Here is a 27,604-nt window from a genome sequence, read left to right on the forward strand (position 1 = left end):
TAATGTATAAATGAAACTTGTAATTAAAAATTAATTTTTTATGGTATTTCGTGATCCCTTAGTGCGTTTGACATTGAAGTTTTAATTCCTCATTATCGATATTATTTATTTTTAATTAAATAAACTTGTGCCCATGTTTCTTTAGAAAATTTAATTGTTTCTAAGAGGCCAAAATCACTCATTTGATCTAAGGATGTGGTGCTTTAATTAAAAACAAAAAATATGTATTGATGTAATATCAATGGTTAATTCTAACTGAAAACACGATACAATATAAATTCCTCGATACAAAAAATACAAAGTCACCTCGTAATGTATTACCTAATTTAGTGTTTATTTAATTATGGAGTCCAAAATTAATTTAATTTCAGCACAATAGTTTAGCCAAGAGCTGCTATAAGTTTGACTAAATGTTGTGCATTTTAGAAGGTTTTTAAATATAAATCATCTGGTGTTTACCGGTGTAGTCGTTAGAGCGGGCGGAGGTGAAGTCACGAATTTTGCTAGCTTATTCGCTATAGCACACTCGTATTGTACCCTTAGATGTTTCTTGACCGTCAAAGTAATAATAATACATCCCGTTTATTTTAGATTTTTTTAACTTCCAAACACCGATCGGAATGCTTCACAAAATACAAAATTCCATCCGTATTACGTTCCGTCCGTCGGGCCAACACTGTTACGCGACATTCATTAACTGCGGTTCACCGGGTCAGTCAGTACACAATTAAAAAAAATATTACACTATATATATTAATTAAATAAAATATAATTACTATTTGAACAAATAATTATAGGTAACCTCTGTTGCGAGCACGGAAGAAATAAGAAATAATTTTTTTAATGGAATCTCTGTTTTGGTTGGAATTGGTATTTGCCCGCGACTAGCGCAAGGGCGTCTCCAGCTCCGGGGTGGTCAATCGCCTGAAGGACAGGACGAATGCTTACCGGAGTGAGCGAAGTAAAAATTTTGCTTCGACTTTAGGTCCAAAGGCCCAAAGGGCCTTCCCCGTTGAAGCCGGTTTTTGTTATCATTTTCTGTTGATTTTGACTCGGCCGCGCGGGGTTGCTTTGAATTTGACCTTAGAATGATCACACTACGCGCCCATTTTTAGCTGACCTCCAAATCCTACAGCTTACATAAATTATATATGACAATTAACAATTATAATAAAGATATAACCAAAGATGAGGAAAGAAACACATAAAAGGTTCAAACATTCAGGAAAGGAAAAAAATCAGTAAAAATTATTAAATACATTTATCTAAGTAATACCTAATTCGGCTGTGTTGTGTCATGGTATGTGATGATGATGATATGTGATGGTGTGTATGTGGGGAGTGTTCATGATGGAGGTTTAGCGCTACTCTTTTAAAGCTAAACAGCTAAATCACGTAAAGGCTAAAATAGTGGTCATTGTATGTCTAGGCGGTACGATACAAAATTGCTCCACTCAATACTCAATCAGTACTGTCTTGCGATCCCTGAACGCACTGTCCAATGTCACGATGGCGCCTCAACCCCACTCGGGGCATTTTTCTGATTAGTCGTTACAATACTTTTTGTGTAATGATTCCAAATTATGATTTTAAAAGTCATTGAAGGAATCTCAATTATTCCACCAACTAAAAACCAAAGAATCTCAATTATTTGCCAAAGCAACAATGAAAATAAACGGTTCAATCTGCATTCAGATAAACGCTGACATTTATATCACCACCTTGATAATAGTTCTCTTATGATAATAGTTTTGTATGTAATCTATTTTTTAACCACTTGTTAATTTTTTTTAAATATATAATAATTGATATTTATAGACTTATAAACGTGAGCGTGTTGTCCACAAATGATTATGACATGCCGATTCTTTTACTGTTCTTGTGTGTTAACAAAAAAGTTAACAAAAAGGTCTGGGTCTTAGATTAGGTTGTATCTTTACTTTTTTCTAATACTCAGCTACTTTGTGATCAATATTCTCATACACGACGTCGAATTTTTGCCAAGGCATGCCTATTCCCTAACGAAGTTTTCCTTCACCTTACAAGCGACTATTAATCTGCAGGCGTGGTTCTTTTTGAGGTTTAAAGTATCACCAGATCAATGCCAAGTTTATTTTTGGCTTACCTAATACATACCTTTACGTATCTGTATGAAGTTCAATATTAGTAATGCGAAAATTCTGATAAGGGTGTACCTCGAAGAAACATAACAACTTGACGACAGATGCTTATAAAATTTAAAGCCAAGGTTATTTGTACCTTTAAATTGTATAATATATCAATTGATTTCAAAAAGGAGGTTTTATTAACTGGACCACTATAGTTTATCGTCAGAAAGGCTTTAGAAGAATATATTATATAGACATGAAGAATACGTTCAGTCCTTACAGAGAGCAGTCACCGGTAGCATATATATGCAAAAATAAAAGAAAGTAATTTTCAACAGGAAAATGAACGTCCTGGGCAAAATTGTAATACCCAAGACAAATGTCACAATGGGTTATATCAATAATGAGTTGGAGGAGCTGGCGAGAGAGGAGTTTTTTAGACTGAAGAAAGTGTTAGATATAAAAAGAAAGTTGAAAGAGGCCAAGGAGGATAAGGTGGAAAAGAAGACGGTAGAGGATAAGCCAAGAAAGCGAAAACCCAAGGTAACACCACCAGAAGAAATAGAAAAAGGGATATGTATTATCTGTGGAGGTATAATACAAGAATTAACAGTAGAAGAGAAGGAAGGACAAGTGGAGAAACTAGAAGAGCTAAAGGCACAGATTAAGGAAATCATGGACATGACAAAGGGTTTGAATCAAGAAGGAATTTTGCGTATTAATGTAAACGAATTTCTACGAACCGCTGAAGAGTTGAAAGAGAATATTGACGAAGAAGATAGTTTAGATTTTGAACAAATATCACTAGATTTAAACCTAGATGAGATGTGTGAGGTGTGTCGAACTAAATATTTAGAACAACATAAGAAAGTTAAAATACAGGAAGAACTTATTGAAGATGCTTTATCGGAACAAACAGAAATGCCGAGTCGTGATGTAAGTCGACTTACGGGTATTATAATGAAAGATTCTTCTAAAGAGACTGTAAAGTCAATAAAACCTCTTGAGGTCAAAACACCGAGAGAGCCATCTAGAGAAACTGTCAAGTCCTCACCTCAGCCCGACACTCCAGGATTTTCGGGCGTTCAGTCAGATATAGCGTTAGGTACATTTGAAACTGAAGAAAAAGAAATCATCAAGATAAAACGAATAAGAAATGAAGATGGTACTTACTCGGAAGAAAAGAAGGTTATTAAAATTAAAAGAGAAGTTAAAATACCCGTTAAAACGAAGTCTACATCGTCTAATGGGGCACAACCTTCGGAAAGTTCCGGAAAGCCGCCACCATATTCTGGTTCTAAAACTATAGGTATGGTTCAAGTACATACCAGGGCCTTTAATGCTTTTGATAAGGCAGAGAGCGCCCTACCCGTTATTTACACACAATCTGCAGGGTCTTTAAAACGCATTTCTACGTCTTGCGTAACTTTCTTAAGTTTACATAGTGACCAATTTATAGCAAAAATTAACAATTCACATAAAATATACAAAAAAATCTATGTTACACCAACGTTATCAAATTCAGAAGAAGAACTCTTGCTGCAGATCAATGACAGGCCCTGTAATGTAGGGTCAAGCTTAGAAAATATAAAGCCACATTGTAAAATTAACAAAAGCATTTCTTATTACTATTAGTTACTTCTATATTTATTTGTACTTGATACCATTTTGAATATGATTGAAAAGTCCTTAGAAGAGACTGAAGGGTGAATATAAATCGACATCAAACATTGAAATTACCTATTTGTCTACAGGCGCATGAACGTATTGAAAAAAATTGTAATACCAAGATCAAATGTGACTGTTGGGTATATTCTGTCTGAGTTAGAAGAAATGGCTCGAGAGGAATTTCATAGATTAAAAAAAGTAAAGGAAAAGAAGGCAAAAGGGAAATACAAAGGCAAGACTGCAAAACCAGATCACGAAGGCCTATGTCCAGTCTGTATAGAAGATTTAAATAGAGAAGAGTTTAATACTAAAGTTAAGCCTAAGCTAATGCCAACACCAGCTCAAGAGGTTAAAAAATCAAGTACCCCTGTAGAGTTAAGCGCAGCTAGTTCATGGGAAACTGGTGCTGTGCATGTCGAACAACTACCAGAAGGTAATTTAAAGCTCGAATATATAAAAAACCACATAAATGGACTAATAACATTAGGAAAAAGTTTTTTGGATTCTGGCGTAGATTACATTAATGTAGAAGAATTTTTATGTATTTGTGAAGGTGCTAAAGCTAAATTAGAAGAGGTATTATTTGTTAATGATGAAAGTACGAGTCAATATAAAGGAGATTATGATACAAGACTCGAAGACTTTAAAGGTCATTTGCGAGGTGTAATAGAAATGGCGAAGGGCTTAGAATCTGTTGTTGAACCAAGCTTTTGTGATTTTTTACAAGCATGTGAGAATATTGACGAAAAGCTTAACACACATGATAAAGAAAATAAATCTCGATTGCAAAAATTAGACAGCCATATTGATGATGTAGTCAAAATTACCGGTCAATATAAAAAACAAGGTATGCTATCACCCAGCGTTGAAGAATTTATGAAATCTTGTAAACAAATAAAGTTGAAAATAAAGGAATATTCCGAACAAGAAACTAGACTGGATAAGATTAATCACCTTAAACAACATGTTGGTGACTTGGAGGTTTTAACAGGTGAGATGAAAAAGAAAGGATTACAATCGAGAAGTATTGATAACTTCTCGAAATCGTGTAAAAAGTTTAAAGACAAATTAGATAGTTATGCAAGACCAGATAGAAACGCGGAGCTAAACAGTTTGATCGAACAAATTGATAAAACTATTGGCTTGAGTATGGAAGCAAAAGATATAGGTATTGTAGGTGATAGCATTGAAGACTTGGTGAAATCATCAGAGAAGCTTAAGAAAAAGATTACACCTGTTCAGGATACGAAGTCAAAAATCTTACACAGTTTAAAAATCAATATTGACGACGTTATGAAATTGGTAGATTCGTATAAAGACGAAGGGTTAGTGACAGACAGCGTAGAAGACTTTTTAAGAACATGTGAAGTGGCGAGAAAGAGAATCGAAGGATATGAAGTTCTGCCCCCACAAACTAAAACAGAAGACAAACCGCCATGCTTAGGAAAGTGTGACAGTTGTAGCGAATCCTTCCAGACCGAAGTTATTATGCCAGAAGGAGCTGACGTTTGCAAGTCATGTCATAAAATATACCAAAAAGATATACCAATACCATGCGAGTCATGCGCTGCTGAAATGAAGGAATTCAAACTACCTTCTGATTTAAGTATTTGCGAAACCTGTTCTAAAGTAAATGAACCACTAGAAATATCTGAAAGCATCTCAGACACCTCTGAACACTTGGAGGTTTATTGCGATATTTGTAAGAAAGCGATGAAAGAAGACCACGAACATGAACCTATTCCAGTAGACAGTAAGGCACGGTATTACGAAAGGAAAATACGTAAAATAACTAAAGTCAAAAGATCTCAGAACCCCGATGGAACGATTCGAGAAGAAACAGAAACAATTTCAATTCGGAAAATTAAAAGAGAACCAACTAAAACGTCTCTAGAAGATGATGATGATGTCGATGAAGATTCTTCCGATGATGAAGCATGTGTTGCTCTATGTATTTTACATGATCATAACCAACGTGGTTTTCACGCACGGTTGATAAAGTCGGAATCGTTGTTGAAAACTAATCTATCACAAAATTCAGTCTTACGGATTTTTAATTCTAACAGTACTTTGTAAAAAGATTATTCCTACTTTACAATTTGAAAGATTTTGAAGAATAATTAATTAATAATTAATCTTGATTAAATATCTCTTAGATATCAAAACATTCAATAACATGTCTCTTTCTTTATAAGATATTCGATCGGATATTGTTTTAGTAATATTATAATCGAAATTTGGTTCAAGTAAATGACTTGAACTAAATACAATCCAGAAATATATTACATATACATACATAAAGGATTTAAAATTGCCTAATGAAGATTGAACGAATTCGTTATTTCTTTTAATGAACCAAATTAACAGAAGACGGAAGGTGGGTGGCTATAAAGTAGTTTGTGTTACAAGAAAATTAAATTTATAATTTCACCCACAGGAAATATAACGTTCTATCGAAAATGGTTGTACCACGTGTCAAACTGAGTGAGAAATATATCGTATCGGAAATGGAAGAAATGGAACGAGAAGACAACTTTCGTTTAAAACGATTCAAAGAACTTAAGACGAAGAAGAATCAAACAAGTAAAGAACAAAAGTGTACCTGTGAAAAGCCTTTAGAAGTACAAAGCATAGTAAATCTATCCTGTGATGATCATACTGAACCTAAAGATCAAGAATGTGTTTGTGTTCATAAAGAAGAAGAACAAATTATACAACCAGTCTCTAAAGCTAGCTCTACATTATACAAAAATGTATGTACGTTTGATGAATCTGTGGGTGACGTTTTGAGGGAAGTATGTTCATGTCCCGTAATCACAAAAGAAGATAAGCAACCAGTCCAAATAATAAAAGAGGCTACAGTTACACCAGAAAAATCTTGTACTTGTATCGACAATTCAGTAGACTGGAATAACCTTTGCAAAATTATTGGTACAGAGAAGTTAAAAGAATTAAAGGATATATATACAGCAAAAAGTAGACAAAGTCAGAATGAATGCCCGTGTGAACCGATAGATTCTAAAAGTTTGACAAAAACTTCAGAAAAGTCGTGTATGTGCATGCCTAAGCCTGTAAACTTAGAAGACCTTTGTAAAAAAGTTGATGTAGAAGAATCGCAACGCATTAAAGAGGTCTACATGCAAAAAGCAGTTAATCCTGATCAAAGCCGATACGAATGTAGCTGCGAACCAATTAAAGACAAATCAAATTTAAGCGCAGGTAAAAGTAACACGAAATCAGTACAAGTACCATCAAACACACATAAATGTTTGGAATGCCAAAAGATCAAAAGTATAGAATCTAAACCAATTTCTGTAAACATTAATGAAAACAAAGACAAAGACAAAACTACAACTGTCAAACCCCAACAGGACAAAGATATTGTAGGTGATTCTCAAGAGCTCGGCATAACTGTTACTGAGTTTAAGGAAGTTGTAACGATTAAAAGATTTAAAAAAGAAGATGGTACGATTGGTGAGGAGAGACAAGTTATAACTGTAAAGAGTGAAGCCAAACATCCGCCGAATACTGACACACAGACCTGTTTATCCTGTAAAAGTTTGAAACAGAAAAACTCGTCATCTACACCAACAAAAGTTAAAATAACATTACCGGTTGAAAAGAAATCCAGCCAGACATCTAACGTTTCAGTCAAGTCCTGTACAACTTGTAAATTAAAAGCAAGTGGAAGTAACATTTCTGTGGATTCAAGAGTACCTTTTAAAGAGATAGAGTGTGCTAGTAAAGGAGCCCAGACTGGTGATAAATCTAAAGGGACATGCTGTAAGCTGAGTAAAGAAGACAAATCAACTTCAGTTACTAGCTCTATGGACGGTAAATCATCTCCTACGTGTTTGAAGCATTCGTCCAGTAGCAATACTAATCGCGCCAAAAGTTGCTGTAAAATCAAAATTGTCTCCAAACCTAAGGAACACCAAAATAAAAATGATAAACTCATAGCTGACAACTGTTTCGAATTAATAAAACGTCTCTTGCTAGAATCGAATAAATCTAATGCGTCTAAACCTAGCGTTTGTTCGTGCCAATCAAAAAAAGAAGTGAACTGGTCAACAAGTCAAACATCTCAAAAAACATGTGACTTTACAAAATCTTCACAATCATTGAAATCTGAGAAATCGTCTCAACGTTCGTCTGAATCTTTTGTTTCCTGTAAAGATTCGACATTTAAAAAGATGGAGTCAGAATCATCTTGCAAGTGTAAATCAGAAACGAAGAAGGATACCTGCCCTACGTGTGGTATTAAAGTTGCACCAACAGAACTTGTTAATAAACCGAGCAAATGTTCTTGTGGTAAACCTGCCAAATTTGAATCCAACCCATCTATATCGTCCTATGGTTCATTTCATAAGTCTACAGGCACTGAAACTGACTGTCCCAAATGTGTCAAGGCGCAATGTGCAGCACAGAACAAGGCTTGCCAACAAGCAAAGCCTGAATGTTCACTTTGTTCCAAAAACTCAGAAAGCTTCAGATCAAAGTCAGAATCAAGTATACAACAAACAAAATGCTGTATAAAACCGAAAATAGAACCTATACAATCAAAATGTCTAACTTGCGCGCAAAAGAATGCTTGCTCTTGCAACTCTGCAAAACAGAACAGCCAATGTTCCCAAGACTCCAATAAAACTTCAGTACATTCCAAATCTAGTGAACAGTCTATGGATTGTAAAATTTGTTGCAAGAGAGAGAAAAAAGAGGTTCAACAAAAAAAATGCTGTGTACAACCGAAAATAGAATCTAAACAATCGAAATGTCCGATTTGCGCGCAAAAGAATACTTGCTCCTGCAATTCTGCGAAACCCAACAGACAATGTTCCCAAGACTCCAAAAAATCTTCAGAACATTCCAAATCTAGTGAACAGTTTGCGGAATGTGAAATTTGCAGCGAACCAAAGTTTAAAGAGGTTGGCACCAACACGAAAAGGGCTGATAGATACGACGTAAGAAATATAGACATGCTTAAGGCCACTAAACAGTTGACTTGCAACTGCTCGTCTGCCAGTTATGTAGCTGTCGATAAATGGTGTAAGCCACCCCCAAAATCAAGCTCATATCATGGTAGATGCTTTCATTAAAAGATGAATGTTTTGATAACTTTGATTCCTAATTGACATGACAGTATAAATTTAAATTATATTTTAATACTTACGTTTGAAACTAAAAAATTTCATAGTCCGACAAATTTTGTATTGCACAATTCGACAAATTTTAAAAACTATACGTCTTCGCAAATCACTTACCCCGAGGTGGAAAATCGTAATGCACTATTCCGATTGTTTTAATGTTTTCCCCTTTTTAACTTCATTGTGTAATGAATAACTGTTTTTTTTAGAATTTATTCAATACATTATTATGAAACAAAACACTAGGATGTCTATATTCTGTTTACCTAATTTTACTTTCCTGAAATAGATATAATCATAAAAGTTGCGACAGTTTAAAAACAAGTAAAGATTGGTGATTATATATAGAGTTTCACCAAGGCCCGCGAAGAGAGTGGTAATAAATGATTACGTAATAGACGTTAGTCAAAATTCCATAGGTAATATATTTAAACAATCATAAAACGCTTTTGCTCTTTAGTCTAATTAGATAAATTACTGTTTAGTTATTTTTAACCATTTACACTAAATACATAACCATGATCAAATCGTAGAATAGGAAAAGGAATCAGCTATCATTTGATATATATCTCAGTATTCTAGTAAGAATAGCATTATTATATTTGCATTTACCCGGGGCAAACGATATGAATATTTACGCACGTATTTTACGAATCTCAAGCGCCGCCGACTATTTGTCACTGACACAAATGCCATGAAGACCTATGCAAGACTTTTCACAGTAGCTTTTGTCCGACTATGAACGAGACAAGTCTAAAACTGTAGTACAGTTTTCTGAAATTGTCACTGCCATTATTTATCTGTCATAGTCATGTATATACCTTTACTACTTATCTTTCATTTAACGGATATTTGCATATATTTTTGAATACGGTCTGAATATTTATTTATATAATAGAAATAAACAAATGAATATGCACTGATTTTATTTATTTTTATATACTATCGCAAGAATTATTATAGGGACAACATCATCTTAGAATTTTGACGTTTGCCTTAGCTTGTTAAATGCCCACGAAGAAAGTCCATTGTTGCACCGCCGGGAATCGAACCTACAACCTCGGGCATGAGAGCCGCACGCTAAATCCAATATACCAACATTACTTCTGACCATATTATAGTTGTAAAATCCAGCGTGTCCCTGGACTATTTTATCCCTCCACTTTTTTTGCTTTACAAAATTGTTTAATTTAATTTGTCGTTAGTGACGGCTCGCTACGCATAGTAACGAAGTTATCTAAGGTATGTGTGACGGCGTGTCTGCGTACTATAGGGTTTGGATGAACGCCAAGAATCAGGGCTGGCGCCTGTTGATAGCGAAGTGATAAAAACCTGTTTGTGTATTAGACAGTTCTTCGATGTTCTTGGTACCACCTTTGTCTGGGTCCTATGTATCTGTTTCATGAGGCAAGTAGGTGTTCAGCCTTCTATGCCCTGAACCCGTTTGACCTTGGCTGACGAGAAGAGGCAACTAGCCTTGGCCTGATTGAGTTTAATGCCATTGTTACGATGTTCTCGCTACTGCCTTTTAGGTCTGGGCCTGACGAGGCAAAGAGAGTCGGAAAGACATGGAGAGTTTCTCTCTGTCTCATCTAGTGGTTACAGAACATTAAGTAAAGTTTCCTCTGCAAAAGTACGACGTCAGGTTTGATAAGGACGGTCTTTATTCCACTTTCCTTCCGGGTTCCAATTAAGTGCCTTTAGAAATATAATTGGTATCTTTTCGGAGTGTGGCTTGTCTTATCTCTCCAATCGGCAGCCCATGTCAGAGCATCCGTGGTCAACAAGGAAGCATCTAGAGAGGAGTATCTGTTTCCACCGGTTTCCGTCCAGCGCCTCTCTTCTGACAGTGTGCAGTTTTCAGGACTTGTTCGGTACATGAACGGGCGTATGAACGACCATCAGTTTCTCCAAGTTCTGTTTGCCTCTGCGTATTATATGGCCGACTTTTCAATTCAGACAGGCGAGTCCATATGCGGGAGTTGGATCAGGATCGATATATTGGTGCAGCCCTCAGTATTGTGAGAATTCACTACCAGAACCACATCAATATGCATCGAATCCTTTGCCAAGTGTGGCCTAGTATGGTCTATCCAGTTCCAATTTGGGAACACAAATTCCTGATCTTTCCATGTTTACAAACATGGTGACAGGTTCTAATGCGACGACGACATATTGCCCAGGCGTTTTTTAAAGCCAATAAGAGAAATAAATAACTTCTATAATCACTCATCAATCTTAAATGATTTTTTAATAATTAATAATATAATAGAAGATTTTAAATTAGCAACCCTAGAATAAAAAAGTCTAGCAAAAGACGACGTCTGTCGGTCAGCTTAGCTAATTATCCGAGATCCGAATTTGAAGTATGCCGAATTGGAAGTCTTGTTTTCCGTCTAGACATACTGGGAGGTAGAAAATGCAAATAGATTCGAAATGCCAAATGCTTTAAAGGTTTTAATTTCTAACGAATATATAAAAAACCACTGCAACCTTTTATGTGTGGGTCCTATGTATATTGTATATGCTTCTTGAGGCAAGTAGATGATCAGCCTTTACTTAATTGGGTCTAATCTATGCGAGCAAACGCTTCTAGTGCTGCATGGCAGACGATGGAATCTCAGAATTGAATCTCACTTTGATTATTGATTAGAGCAGGTGATTAGGAGAAAACAATTGTGGACTGCGACTGAATAGGGCTGGTTGTCTGAGTAGCAAAGAGTGAATGAGTGAGTGAGTCATTTTGACGCGCTTCTGCGATGAATTTACTTATCAGAGCCACTAAACAAGAATTGGACTCTACTTGTACTACACACCTGCACATCAGCCTCAATTACTAATCACTTGCAATCGAACTTATCAAAGTGAATACAACCCTTAAACACAACTGCTATTACCAAGAATTTATTAGGTTATATGATCTTTGGCGAAGGTTTTATTTATTTATTTAATTATAAGTAATCTAACAGCTACTTAATACATATTATTATACAAAATACAAATACAATACACAAAGCCAAAACAGATTACACAGATTAAATAAAAAACAGAAAACAAGCATTAAAAGACCAAGTTACATTTAAAAGAAAAAGAAAAGAATAAAATCAAAACTGCAAAATTTAAGAAAAAGCAACAAATAATACTAAGAATTTATTAATATCTACTACTTAAAAATAACTACTACTTAAAAAAATCGGAGTCTTCCCGCTTCTCCAAGTACTTCTTGACATCTCTCTTTTTGTGGTAGAGTAGAGAGTATAGTTTTCATTGGTTTAATTCAATTCTATTCATGAATTGATTATTTCAAAGTTCTGTGTATTTTTCATTTTATCTTAAATATTCATTAAACCCAAACATCACGATTTTGATGTACATATATAATGTCGGAGATATATCGTCAGTCCATTGATATGGACATCATCATTAGCGGGTTTATTGCGTCAAGTGGGTAAAATGCGAGCACTAACACGATTAATTATCGCACAGTATTTAATTTTGAGAGCAGTGTAAGCCTAGTGGCTTTATCGGGCGACTCTCATCTCTGAGGTCGGGTTCGGTCCCCGGCTGTGTACCAATGAAGTTTCCATGTGCGCATTAAACATTTACTCGAACGGTGAAGGAAAACATCGCGAGGAAACCGACATGTTTTAGACCCAAAAAGTCGACGACGTATATCAGGCGCAAGGGGCTGATCACCTATTTGCCTATTAGGCTGAAAAATGATCATGTCATTCGTTCAGAAATCTGAGGCCTAGACTTAAAAAGGTGCCTAGCGCTACTGAAAATAATAAGTTTTTATTTTGTATGATTCCTTTTAACGTTGCAAATACTTTTTTAAATATAACGACTCTTCATCACGATGTTGGACTGAATTCTCTAGCAGTACTGGCTTGCGTTCTCTTATCACACCGTCCAGTGATGGCGCTAACAAGATGGCGCCTCTGATGTAATTTTTCTGATTGGTCGTACAATATTCGTTAAGACTGAAAATTATGAAACAAAAAGTTATAAAATATTCTTAAAAGCAAAAGAAAGATTTAGACAGTTATGTAAACAGTTAAAAGGCCGGCAACGCACTCGCGAGGTTTCTGGCATTGAGTGTCCATGGGCGGCAGTATCACTTAGTCCGTTTGCCCCCGTTTTATAAAAAAAACAATAAATGGTCAATCAGAACAACTTCCAACCATTAAACGGAGAAAAAGAAACGGCGAAATCACGACGGCATTCTTTTATAATTTTTAAGTGTTGTTTGATTCGGCACTAATGGCCCTAATAGGTTAGCTCTTACAGTAATAATTTTAACGATATTTTCCTCAAAAGTCTCCACCAAATCCCAGATTTTCTGTCTTTTTTTTTATAATACAGTCACCAAACGGCAGGTTGCTCACCTTATGTGAAGTAATACCGCCCATGGACATGTCACAAGACTCAGAATTGGTACGCTCTTTGTAGGACCATATGTCGAATGGGTTCGGAAATAACTACTGCCCATGGACACTCAATCTCTTAAAATTCTTGGATCAATTCCATCACCATCAGTGCTTGTTGGTGTCAATATTTGATGTGGTTTCTGCTACATATTCCGTTCGAAATGCATTTTTTTTATGTACCCAGTACAAATTCTATCATAATTCATATGATATATATATGTACTATGAGATATATATAAGGAAAATGTGTTATATATATTTTAAACATGACCACTCTTGTTTTTATAAGCGAAGCCGCAAATTCATAGTATTAGGTATCTCCGCAGGGTGGTCTGTCAATCAAACTAGAAATTCGCGTGACAATACAGTGAAGTCAAGTAGAAAATGCTATTATTTTACACATATAGGTTACATTATTTAAATATTGTTTTATCTTTAACGAGTAAACAAGAAAACTGTGGCGCCACAATATTTTAGACTATGTATCTGTTTCACGCATGGCATGTAGGTGATCGGCCATTGCCTGATTGAGTCTAATGCAGATATTACGATGTTCTCGCTATAACCATTTAGGTCTTAGTCCTATGTATCTGTTTCAAATAAATAATAAAATACGTTAATTTTGGAACATAAGATCATCATGGTATCACTTATTCCACGTCATTAAATTCGAGCCTGTTGGCATCCCTTCTCATCGGCAAAGAAGACAGAGAGTGTTGGCCGAGAGAAACCATTTCATGAGCCAGTTTGGTGATCTTTGCCTGATTTTTGGTTACGATTTCTTTCATATGGGCGAGTTTGTGTCACAGAGTTAATTTATTTATTTGGAAATAAAACAGGTATATTATAAAATTTAAAAATTAAAACAAACACATTGGATGTATCCATAAAGTTTCACTAATAAAAATATTATAAAGAGCAAAGCAAACAAAACAGACACATAATGACCACTATACTTGTAGCTACAATAAAGAAAGATACAAGGATTATTACATTAACAGTTGTTTTTAAATGAAGCAATAGAGGAGTGCGAAAAAAGGAACGTGATTAGGTTCACACATGTACGATATATTCTCGTGATCTGTTATTAGAATAGCCACCTTAACCACGTCAGCAGTTGGTGAAGTGAAGTGAACTGAAAAAATATTGTTTCTTCAAGACTAGTGTTTTAAAGATAAAAATATCATAATTATTTATTATTCCCTACATAATACATACATTAATCATAGAAAATATAGTTAAGATATAAATCTTTAAAAAACATCAAGCTGTGTAAAGTTTGTAGTAAATCAAACATAACATAACAACTATATATTTAGTTTGGGTTTAAGATGTTTATGAATCAGGTTCAGGTTGATTGCCTCTATTTTAAACTAGATTCAAATTTCTCTCAATAAACCCATTTGTCACTTTTAGAAGAACGAAAACTTACCTATATACAATTTTACAATTTATAATGGATTGCTGTATTTTCTACCGCATTTACCACGGAGTGTTCAGGAGAGTTCCGATTAATCTGCAGTTGAGTTTCATCAGACATTGAGGCAGAATACCACCTGTATCTCGATGTTCTGACAACTGAGCTCAAGGCAGTCTTTGGGCATCACCACTATGTGGAACCAGCTGCCCGCGTATTTCACCAATTATTAAAATACCGTAAACGCTCGCCGCTGCCGTCGCGAGATCTCTGGCGTTGTCCATGGACGGTAGGTATTTCTGAACCAATTCGACTTAGAGTACTTCAAGTACCAATTCTTAAAAAGCTCTTGCGCTATAAAAGCCTTCCGGCATTGTCCATGGCCCCATGGGTAGAACTTCAGTTGAACCTGCTGTCTGTTACTTACTTAACTTCCTTTTTTCTAAACGTTTTGCATTTTTGCCTATAAGTTTCGTAAGTCCGTTGGCAGGTTTTTGTAAATAAATAAATTACCATATGAAAATCTTATTTTATTGACTTGAAGACCCATCAGATATAATATCATACTTGAATGAAGATGGGTTAATCGTGCGTCGTGTTCTTTGCATGTTTGAGCGTATCGGGTAACTGTAACACGAGAAGCACGCAAACGCGAGAACGATGTGTGGGGTGTTGGTACACACCTATATGTTGGCTTGTATTAAATAATAAATAAATCAGGGGCGAATAAAATTCGGTGGCGGTTTTACTATGGAGATGTTCAAATTTAACACTTGGAAGCTGGGTAGCAACTCATATTAATGGTTTAAAATATTAGCTTTTAACTAACACAAAATTAGGGGTAAAGGACTTGCGATGCTAACAAAAACAAACTTGGCTTATGGGTAGATATAAATGTAACACCTATGAACATTATCGGAAACGAAAATTTTAAAATATAATTTATTAGCGTGGTAAAAAATAAAGGGCTGAATAATGGCTTCAAGTGTACGATGATTGTTTAGATTAGGTGTACGCTTCTTTACCTAAAATATTTATATGTAACTTAACTAAAGTTAGGTTACATAGCTGCGCTACCACCTTTTTGGTTTAGGTCTGAGATTTCTGTATCTGTTTCATCATTTTTCAAATAGCCATCAGCCTTCTCTGTCACACGCCGTCGTGTTGGTTCTAAGACAAGTCGGTACTCACGATGTCTCATTTACGAGCGAATGTTAAATGTGTTAGAAAGTCTATTGGTGCACGGTTTCTACGACATCGGGGATGACAGTCGCACACTGTGGACAATAGGCCATCACTGCCAATTAATGAAATAGGCATGCAAATGTATTAATTATAAAGGACGAGATGAGCCTCCCGTTAGCCACTATAGAAAAACGTCTACAAAAACACATTGTACTACAATATTTTAGGGACTTCCAAGCAATGTCCTTTTCCAACTCTCACTTTCCTTTACCAACTTCACCCACAGCGTAGGAGAAAACTTTTGAAAAATTGAAACAAGATTTTTGACGATTCGAACAAGATAGTGTGGTGTGTACCAGAAGTTTTCCTGCATTTTTTATTTAAGTTCAAATAACAACGCGTTGCCCATAGGTTGTAAGAATCATTTAGAAGATTTTCGACTTTCGTATCTAGCATTAGGGTTGAATATAGAATGTGGTTATATTTAGTGGGGTTAGGTTTTAATTATGCGTAGGGAATGGGGCATCTCTAGGATAGTCTTAATTTTATGTCACTACTAGTCTGTAGGCTTTGGGATTGGGGTCGCTCTAAAAGCCTTTTAATTTATTTTGACAAGCAATAAGTTTTTAAATCAAAATATTACATGGGTCAATAATATAAGTTTTTACAATATGCTTAACCTACATAGTAATTATAATAAAATTGATAGATAGAATTTAAACATATTTAAAAAGTTTGATCCCTTCGCTAGACCTTTACGCTGACATTTCCTCGCTGTATTGTGATTATTCGTTGAAATCACCAGCTCTGGGGTAACCTACCAGGCGCCAACATAAATATTTAATAAGCTGTGCAAGTCAACCCCACGGCCCATCAATCTACATCCAAGGGAACAAAATAAATTAAAAAATGTACTAATTTTTGGTCAGTAAAATTACTATGTATATATTCAAAGCCAGTTCATTAATCAAGAGAATATCTAGAACTCTCTTTTGTATCGCAACTTATTCTTTATGTTATTTAATAGTTTTTCTATGCATAGAACTGTGTAGAAGTCGTAGGTTCAATTGCATTACAAAATCTTCCATATGTTGGATATACCAAAAAGGGGGCTAAGCAAATCATATTCAATGTTTATTTCTTTTGACGTTTATAAGTGTTCATTATGTTACCTACATGAATAGATTATTTTTGATTTTGATTTCATATTAAAATGATGGGGGAGTTAGTACATTACAATGGTCAGGATTCATTGTGTTAGGCTTTAAATAAATTAGCGACTATATTATGATACGTAAATAAATAACGTTCAACGTTCCACAACACAGCTGTCCACTAAAGTATCCGAACCAATTCGACTGAGGTCAAAGAGCGTACCAATTCTCGAAATACACTAGCGAGCCCTCCACCCAAGGGAGGTATCATTTTATGTCAAAACATTTGATTTTCCTCCTGTATAGTATTTTGTATATAATATTCCTATGTTATGTACCTACGAAATAACTAAATGATCGGAGCTCAAACCTCGCCGTATAAACGTGTATAAAATTGACTGCCATGGTCTAAGTTAAAAGATTTAACTTTTAAATAATTGTGTATTTTAAAAATAATAATAAAAGCCCGTTTAATTTTTAATCATCACCGACACAAAAGTAATGAAAATGTGTATTTTTTGAACATTGACCAACTGCTGCAACGGTACAATCAGTCCAAATAACATCTGAACAGCAACAGACGACGACAGTATTATTTTACAACAATAAATCAGATTTGAATATTTCTCTTATTAATTTCTCACTTCCTCTCAAAGAGGCGAAAACTACTTATATTAATTTAAACATATTTTACAGGCTGGCGAGCTACAAGAAAAGTAGAATACAATTGCTAAATTTTTTTTCTAGTTATCCTAATATCTTAGAACCGTTGATTGGTACCCCTTTAGGGATATGTTTCTAGTATCTTTTTCGAACTGTTTTTGTCCATAACTTCCTTTTTCCATCCGCTTGCTGCTACCTTTCTATTTCTTCTTCCACCTTCGTTTTGATCGCAATGATTTTTCATCGGTTGTGGATGTCGCTACATACTTCTCCTTCTCCATTTATCTCTCCTCCTAAAAACTCCTTCATTAGATTGTTACTAAAAATTATTTCATTAGAATGCTGCTAAAAATATTCAGCCGGGACAGCATACAACAAAATCGCGGAAAACATTGCATTCATTGGGACTAAAAATACGAAATGATTAATCAAAATTATGCCATTTTTTTAAATTAAACAAAATCAGGGTCTAAAAATCGATAAGTTATCGGCATGGACAATCGCTTCTTACATGCACCAATCATATAACACGGTAACATGAGCTGGGGGCGTTGATGCGAAAATATTGGTAGCTAGAACCATACTCCTCGTGTTATCTAAATTATATCTTCATGTGGTTTTAATACATCTTCATATATCACTGCGGGACAAACTGGCAGGAGGCTCATGTTAGTTATACCGCCCATGGACATCCAGAATACTCACTAGTGCGATGATAGTCTTAGTAAGGCTTTTACTTGTAGGACCCAAGTCGAATGGGTTGGAAAGTACTTCAATGGGCAGCTGTTTAAAAATATTGGTGGTTAGTTAGGTTTTCACTCTTCAGGTTTTCACAACAGGCGGGGTCACCTGATGTTAACTTGCTTAGGCTGGCTTTTTCTAGAAGAAACCTAAGTCCAATTGGTTCGGAAATACTTTGGCGGTTGGTTAAACGTAGAAACGGTTAATTGAGATGAGCACGTCTGATAATGAAATTCGGCTTCTTCTACGAAGACTTTTCAGGTCTAAAGGAAGTGAGAGATCTGTAAGCACACAGGAGGAAGCACAGTGCGCAAAGATAACGCTAGCGTAGGTCCTGCCTAGTCATATACATGCGCGCAGCCGATAGAAGCTTGGTAGTTTATGTCGAGATATATATTGGTCCGAAATACTTCGATAGCGCGTTACAGGATATGTGGTCTTTGTAGCTGTGGATTGTAGATGTCGCTACATAACTGTATTTCTTTGCATTGTTCCAGTTATCGATTGTAAATATGTCACTAAAGATCCACCGCTATCGCATCATAAATTGGAAATTGAGGTCAGAGAAATATGAAATTTTTCCACTCCGTTTGTGCTTTCCGATATTCCGGAATTTTTACCTTTCTTTATGGTGACCTAATGTTTCGCGTTACAGCTAAATTCACAATTGTAGCCAGCCAGTGGACTGTGAAATGTGTGTTTTAATGTACATATATGTATTAGCATGCTGCACTAGATCACTAAATATATGGGAGGAAGACCTAAGAAGCTACGGATAAATAGTAAATAAGGACGGGATATCTGCACCAATAGATCTGCGACACCAGACGGAGTCCTGGTAGGATCAAAGGTTTAAAGTGGTGGGACTATCACCCATCTATCGGGCTTACGATAATTAGAACTTGAAGTTTTGCAACTTTAAGAGGAAGCGAGAAATTAATAAGATTCAATCAAACCTAATTTGTTGTTAATAAATATCTTAAATACTGAGTACACGTATTCACACATACGCGGATCGGCCACGTGATATAGTAACTATACATATATATATATATATATATATATATATATTTAAATACACATTAAAACTGAAGGTTAATTTGCCTGATTTCTGAATTTATTTATTAACTACACGCTACGCTGTTATCATTTGTTTGAGTTTCAGTTACACCTAGTGTTAGTAATGAAAATACAATACACAACTGACATAGGTATTAAGTTGCGAGTTTACCAGAATTAACAAAAAGCTATGATAAGTGTAAAACTTTTGGTCCATGTGCTATAGACACATGTATATGTTCTACAGATGTGGAGTACAATATACTGTATTGCTATACCATTGAGCTAAAAAAGCACCAGTTCTGGGGTCACCTGTAAATCTTTAATCAGCCCCAACTTGAACCTCACCCCACCCACAGCCCAAAATTCTATTCCTTTTAAAGACTAGACCCTAATTAAGTGAGACTTGTTTTTTTTTAATCGGAGTAGATTTATGAAATAGAAATGAGAAATAATGTAAAGAGAGACAGACTATATGTCCAATTGTTTTATAATTGAAATGATTTTATGCAAAAATTCATTTTTCTGTTTACACCTGATTTTAAGGGCGTTTTCACAATAAGGGAAATGAGAATTACTATTTGGGATTCCGAGCGTTATTTTACTTGGAACTGTAGTATCAGACTGTTTACGTCCACTGCTGGACTGTGTACTTCCAATATGGCCAGTTGGCACATGGACACGCTCTGCTTCCAACTTCCCTACAACCTTACCAGGTCTCCTCTAACATCTGTACATCTAGTAGTTCCGTCCAACGCTTCCACTAGTCTTCGACCTGGAGGACTTTACTTAAAGTTCAGTTGAGCCTCAACGTTTGTTTGTTGTATATCTATTTAATTATTTAAAAATATATTAAATATAAAACTGCATTGTCTTCTCTAGAAGTATTTCACGGTACGCATTCAGACTTTTTAAGCCTCCTGCTGGTTAGCCCCCTACTCTATAAAACAATCACACATTACCTTTTTCTTTAAAATCTAAACTTTTAATGATACCAAAACCAGCCAGATACAAATAGTCAAAGAGATTAGATTACAAGTTCATATATACTATAGTGCGAAAAGAAATTTTCCCCAACTTAATATTATAATAAAACCGTGTAGTGTGGCGACACCCGCAAGTCAAACAATTGCTACACAAGCCGCCGTCGCGTCAGGAAATTGAATTTGTGAGTTTTGCATTGTCCCTTTTCCATCGGTGTTACAACTACATATAGCAAATATGACTTCCTTTAATGTTTGTACAATGCATAAAAGACGATGGATTATTTCTTTTAACAATTATACTATATATATTGCCAAATATGGAATACATAATATTCAACATACAAAATCAATTAGTAACTAGTTGATAAAAGGGCCTGGGACTAGTGCTGGGCAGGCTGCCTCTAATTAATTTGATATATTTGTTTTAAATATTGTTTGATGATTTGCTTTTTTAAAAAGAGTACCGAGAGTTTTTTACGCCGGCTTTTTCTCTCGGCCTACACGCTTTGTCTTCTTTGCCGATGAGTAGGGATGCCAACAGGTTCGAATTTAATGGCGTGGAATAAGTGTTACCATGATGATCTTATGTTCCAAAATAAACGTATTTTATTTTATTTTATTTTAATTATTAAATACATTTAACTATGTAACACCTAATTCGGCTGTTGTGGTGATAATGTGGTGATATTATACATGATGGCGTGTATGTATGATGCAGGCTGAGCGCTATGAATATTCTTATCTTCTTAACTTCTTTTAACACATAGAATGCTTAAACAATGCGTGCAAATTAAAAGCCGGAAATCAAAACTTTCTATGGCTAGTCTTGATTAATTAAATATGAATGTTTGAAAATATGTATGGATATTATTTTTATTTAAAAAAAAACATGTTTCGGATCCGAGTGGTCGGCATACAGAACTTTGGGTGCTGAATACTTGGATCCGAAAGCTAGGGATGGCAATGGTTTAAAAAAAAGAACGTGACGCTTGCACGGATCCGAGTGGACGGCACCGCGCTTTCGGATCCGAGAAAGAGCACTTATTGTGTTAGGATTCCGATGAAACAAGTCAAGGCTTAGTTGCTGTTTTGCATAGTTGGTGTTGATGTGAAGAAAACTTAGGTCAACTTTTGGTTTAACTTAGGTCAAACAATAAGTAGTCAAAGAAAAACACACTTTTGTAAATTTATTTATTGTATGGGAATGTAAGTTGGCTTAAAATTTATGAATCACAAAATATAAGCTGCCACAATATAAGAACTAATTTGTTTTAATATGACTGGTGACAATATTAACAATGAAACTCTTGGCAAGTTTTTTTATATTCTGTTGCTTAGATTTTCGCGCGGTTTCTCTAAACGGGACAGTTTAGCGTCCCACAGTTAATTTTGGGGACAATGGGACGCTTAATTGGAAAAGGGGATAGTCCCGTTCAAAACGAGACTTAAGAATTGATACACTCTTTGAAGGACTCTACGTCAAATTAGAAAATACTTCAGTGGACACCTGGTTATATGTTGCCAACTGCCTAAAATAACGCTCAGTTGGAACGTACGTGATAATAAATCTCAGCAGGCATTAATCCGAACATCTTTGAACAGTCTGCATGTTAAATGCGAAGGTTATATAGAAAAAGGGTAATTTATTGTTCGTAACATGGTGAATTCGCATGCAATATCGATTTTGACATTGGTGATTCATTTAAGTACACGGCGCTTATAAATTATTTCTAAAGAAATTGATGGCATTACTTCAAAATGGCCGTAATTGCGCGGCCATCTTGTTACGATGACAATTTCCGATCAATTTGTAATCTATAATTATGTTTGAACCTATATTTATTTTTAAAGATTTCGTTATCAATTGGTTTAAAGGTTTCAATAGTGTATAATTATCATTAGATACCCTAATGATAATTATACACTATATAGAACACTATACGAGAAGCTGTGTTGCTGATCTAATTTTACATATTTTTGTTATTTTTGGTTTTATAATACTACAAACTGTAATTATTTTATTTTTATCTCAGTCTGTTTTTATTTGTTTTTTTTATTACTCTTCAATGAATAATATTCTACGTATTAGATATTTGTAAATGTATGTGAGGAACAAGTACATTTAACATATAACTATTTAACTAATGTATACAAATATTGTAAATTCTATTTTAAAAGAGTTTCTTTCATTTTCATTTTGGAAGTTTTACTCTATTTTTAATATGTTTATTAAAAACTTATGACAGGCACTCTGAGGTTTATATAGAGAAAATCTCACAGAACATTCTAAAAAGTTTTCATACCGGAAAACCGAACAGTCTCTGGGGTAGTATAGCAAAATATTTCATTTCAGTATGTACTAAAAAGGTAGGCTAGGCATTAAAGAGATACAAAGTTCGTGGAGGCAGCTAGTAATAGGTAATATAAATAAAACAGCATTTATTTCCTTAAGTTAATTATATAATTTGAGTCTCATTGATTTTGAATTGATTTTTTTTTCCTTTAGGAAAACTTATATGCTTGTCAGGGTTTGGTTTGTCTACCGTTGGACATAGGCCTCCTTGATCCGTTTCCACTCCTGTCTGTAGTGGGCCAGGCGCGGCCGGGTAAATCTGGTGACTGCGGTGATTTCATCCGCCCAACGACGCAGCATATAATATCTTTATTGAGTCTTCATTATTTTTTTGTAAATTTGTTTTAATCACTCTATAAACTTTTTTTGTGAAGCCTTTGAAAAATGGCTGGGCTTCTTTAAAAAAAATTTTCACTCAAGCATAATAAATTAAATTTTTAAAATAATAAAAAAACTAAATACCTCAAATTTTCGAATAGCACTCCTTAACAATCAAATTGCCCCCTACGGGGCGTGTGCCCCACATTGGACACTATAGACTTTATCAGGGATAACGTAGGGTTCAAATGGTGAAAGTATTTTTAAATCCAGTTTTGGAGCCTTATCAATTAGTGAGTATATCTGGTATATCAGATTTACTCACTCACACTATGATTACAGTATGTATATCGAGTAATTAGTACCAGTATTCAAAATTTATTAGTGTAAATTTAGGCAGTTTTTATCAGTCAGTCATTGGTTCCTATCTTTCCTTATCCCAGAGTGAAGGATATATCTTATGTATTCAGGGATTACTATTTAAAAATCAATTTTATCTTTATTAACAAAACAAACAGTACTAAACCAATACGATAATGTTGAAAAATATTTAATATTGAATACATTATGTACAATATCGCTACTGTCTCTGCGAACATATAGAAAAGTCGTGGAGACAGCATTCAGTAGCAATAATTGGTACAACAGATTCTGGCCGTTATCACAAACAAAAGCATTGAGAGTGTCCATGGGTGGCGGTATCACTTAACATCATCAAAAAAAGCAGACTTCTTAGAGAACTTGGGTGGCTCACCAGCAGGATTTTAAGATAATCTTTCTAATTAAGTACCCCACCATACCCAAGACAAATTCGGTACAAGAAGTGATGCCATATTTCTCTTTCTATTCTGTAATAAAGAATACGTTCACACTTATTCTAGCTAGAATTATTCTAACCGTTGTATTAACGAAATTAATTTTTTAATTGAAATTCAAAGACTTTATTGAAAGTAGGTTGCAAATGTCAAATTCCCATCGCAATTAAGCCGGTATAATTACAATATTGTTTAGTGGTAATATCGTTGCCATGGCGACAATTGTGTGCCAATTAAAATAATCTATGATAAATTTAATCAATCAAATCTAAATATGTTTAGTCAGTTTAGATGCGTCTTAAGGCATGCCTATGAAATAAAATCGTTTAGAAAATTCGCGAAAGAGCAAGACTACGCCACCCGTTCGCAAAACTACCTGGAGGCCCTGTTCTGAGAAGAACGGGCAAGAAATTCAGCAAGTGTTACCTTACCTCTACATTACAATTTTTCAAAGGCAAATGTTATAATATTTGGCGTAGAGGCTAATTCTTTTTCGTTAAACATTTAAATTTAAAAGGGCTTGTCTATGTAAATGCAGACAAAATATATTTCACACCACGCCTACCTAATGACTCAGGATCCTTGACCAGGCTTCGGAACTGGTTCAGAGGTGAATGACCTCACCTAAAACGGTGTTAACTTATGGTCTAGTGTCTTAAATTAAATTAACATTATATAGAATCTAATTGCGTAGGGTTGACTTTTGATTGGTGTATTTTATCCCTGAGGTTTGATGGCTCTATCTATGGACTTTCTATGTCTATGGACGCTCTTATGCATACCGACATTAGATCTACTAGTCAATAGACTGGATGGAACAAACTTCTTTTCCTAAGACATTATTTTCATTAGACATACAAAAACAAAATCAAAAATCATTTATTCATATAGGTAACATAATGTACACTTATGAACGTCAAAAGAAGAAATATACATTAAATACTTCTAATTTACATCTAGGTTACAGCTGCATGCATCAGTTTTTTAGACAGGTTTTCAGTTTTGGAGTGGACATGTCGTTTCGGTGTTCTCTTCAACTTTGCTCCAGCAGCCCTAGCTGAGTGGTGAAAGCCAGCGAGATTCCATTCCGAGATAGGTTTGACAGGTCCAGGATCCTTTAGGTGGAGCAGCACCTTCCCAACAGTTTATTGATATAAAAGGGGTATGAATAAGTGACAAAATAGGATCGAGTTTTTTCGCCGGACATTTTAGTTTATAGCCTAAAATCTATAAGTCTGACTACAAAAGCCTGTGGGATCTGGTCCCTGCAAACGTCAATCACCACCTTGATCATCAAGATCCGTCCACGGATGGAGGAGCTATGCTTGAACATAGACTCGTCAGCAGTTTGCTTTTTAAGGCTGGTAAAATGACGTAAATTCTAACTAAAACTGATGCCTGTAATATAAGAATTATTCAAATATGAAAGTCTAGAATACTATTAGCCAATGCTTTTAGTCGGGTCTAGACTTTGCTGAAAAAGTTTGGTATTAGGGTTGGCAATGGCATTTGGTGCGGAAATCGTTATTTTGCTATCGAGAAATTTGATATGAAAACTGTTATTCAGAGTACTTTGTATAAAACATAGATTTAAGTGTTTAATAAAGTGAAATAACAACAAATAGCATAGCAGCAATAGCAAAACATTAGTTATAATATTAAAGGACTATTCACCATGACCATGGGCATGTCGTACTATATAATATATGGCCGTGTCAGGAAAGAACAAAGTTTCATAATAAGTATTTAATAAAATTAAACCGGCTTCAACACCTTTATGAAGGCTGCAGCGCGAGCAGACAACGAATCGCAAAGACTTCTAATATACAAATAAAAAAACTATTTACTAACTTAGTGTTTAACTAGTTACCGCGTTTTAGTATTAGATTCATAAGGTGCCATCTATTGAATTTTTGACGTTGTCTCAAAAAAATCTCTTACATATTTTGTTCTTAGCACAGCCCTGTCGAACAAAAGTTTATGGTGGTAGTGTCAGTTTCCATGTCAATTAACAAATGCTATTTTCGTATGCAATGAATATTTAATTTGAAACGGAAGTTCAAACTGATTTTAATTAATTCAATTAGGTTTTATCCCCCATGTACTAGAAAACTATAAGCCCACCACACGACATGTAAATAAAAAAGTGCCTTATTTAGAAAGGGGGATTTCCCTGACGCTTCTCGGCCAAAGATTTGCCTGATCTGGTACAAATGCCAATCAGCTTGATAAGCTGTATATATAGAAAACGTATAGCAGAAAGAGCGCGGTCACACGATGCGGTAACTGTGCGGTGCGGCGCCGGAGCGGTGCCGCAACGTCATCCTACATACAAATTACTATACCATGCCACACGACGCGTTGCGACGCCGCGACGCACCGCAAGCGCGCCGGACAAGGCTGGGAGGGGTAAAATATATTGCCACACCGAAACGCCCGTGTGGCACCCTATAGTCCGAAATAATTGCGCGCATCGTGTGGCCCGGCTCTAATAATTTAAAGCCATCACATGAGGCATATAAAGTTCTTAAAAATAGATAAATCTAAAAAATCCTATTTCTCTTTTCAGAAAAGGCAATGTGCTGTCAAAAATAGTTGTACCAAGGATAAATTTGACGTCGAAATATATTGTCTCCGAGTTGGACGAGAAAGAGAGAGAGGAGACGTTTCGTCTGAAACGTGTTAAACAAAAGAAGGTTGCGGATAGGAAGAAAGAAGAGTTAAAGATGATTCAAGAGGAGAAAGAAGTAGATATGACAAACGAAGGGAATGTTTTGGCATTTCAACCCAGTTAGATGGTGGGCTGTCTTTGTCTTCATTTTGACGCATCATCGCCTCTCAGAAGTCTGATGGCTGGAAGTCTTTTCCAATCCATTTTAGTAGGCATTCACCTTCAAACTGTAGAATCGGCTCTCTGGCTCTTCATTAGCAGAGCAGGTATTTAAAAAAATATCGTAAACTAAAAGTCGCCAATTCTTTTAACCACAAATATCGTAACATATTATATAGTATTTTTAATATATGTGAATATTATTTTATAGTATATGTTAACATGCTGTTAGTGCCTTTCTGATTGCATGTTATATTTTTCTACTGACAATTTACATATTAAGTGTTTTTATTGGCATTATAAAATTGTAGTATTCTATGTTATGACCGAATAAAATTGCCTTATATCAAAGACAGTTTTTTTTATTATTTACTAAAGTACTTTTTTTTAATATTTCAGCCAGCTTAGGCCAGCTTAGGCCAGCGGTTTGTGGTGGAATATACTCTTACTCAAACCTAGAGGCTAGGGAGTTCTTTGACCCCTGTAAGTGAATTATTGTTTTGCTTGAACTTATCCGCTCCCCTTCTGGGGCGGACATCGGTCAATTCGGGGAGAGCTGGCCGTGTGGTTGTTGCGTCTGCTAGACGGGGGCAGGCAATGGCACCCTTGGTGATGTCTTCAGTAGTCATGTCTTACTCTCTTACTCTCAACCTACTGCCAGTGATTTTCTGATCTGGCAATCTGGCTGTTGGAAGAAGGATTTGGTCCTCGGCTTGGACCGTCGTCAGTAAAG

At 35.3% G+C, this 27,604-nt stretch overlaps 1 protein-coding gene across 1 annotated transcript in view; it reads left to right on the forward strand.

Moving 5' to 3' along the window:
- The window catches only part of LOC110992663 (V-type proton ATPase subunit D 1-like), a 32,877-nt gene extending 5,862 nt beyond the window's left edge, over window positions 1–27,015 (forward strand). The window contains exon 6 of the mRNA XM_045634147.1: window positions 26,611–27,015. Within this exon, the coding sequence (XP_045490103.1) occupies window positions 26,611–26,836 (226 nt within the window). The 3' untranslated portion in view covers window positions 26,837–27,015. The remainder of the gene's footprint in view (window positions 1–26,610) is intronic.
- The last annotated feature ends 589 nt before the right edge of the window (window positions 27,016–27,604 follow it).

The sequence above is a fragment of the Pieris rapae genome, chromosome Z (genome assembly GCF_905147795.1).
Source record: "Pieris rapae chromosome Z, ilPieRapa1.1, whole genome shotgun sequence".
In the NCBI taxonomy this organism is placed as follows: domain Eukaryota; kingdom Metazoa; phylum Arthropoda; class Insecta; order Lepidoptera; family Pieridae; genus Pieris; species Pieris rapae.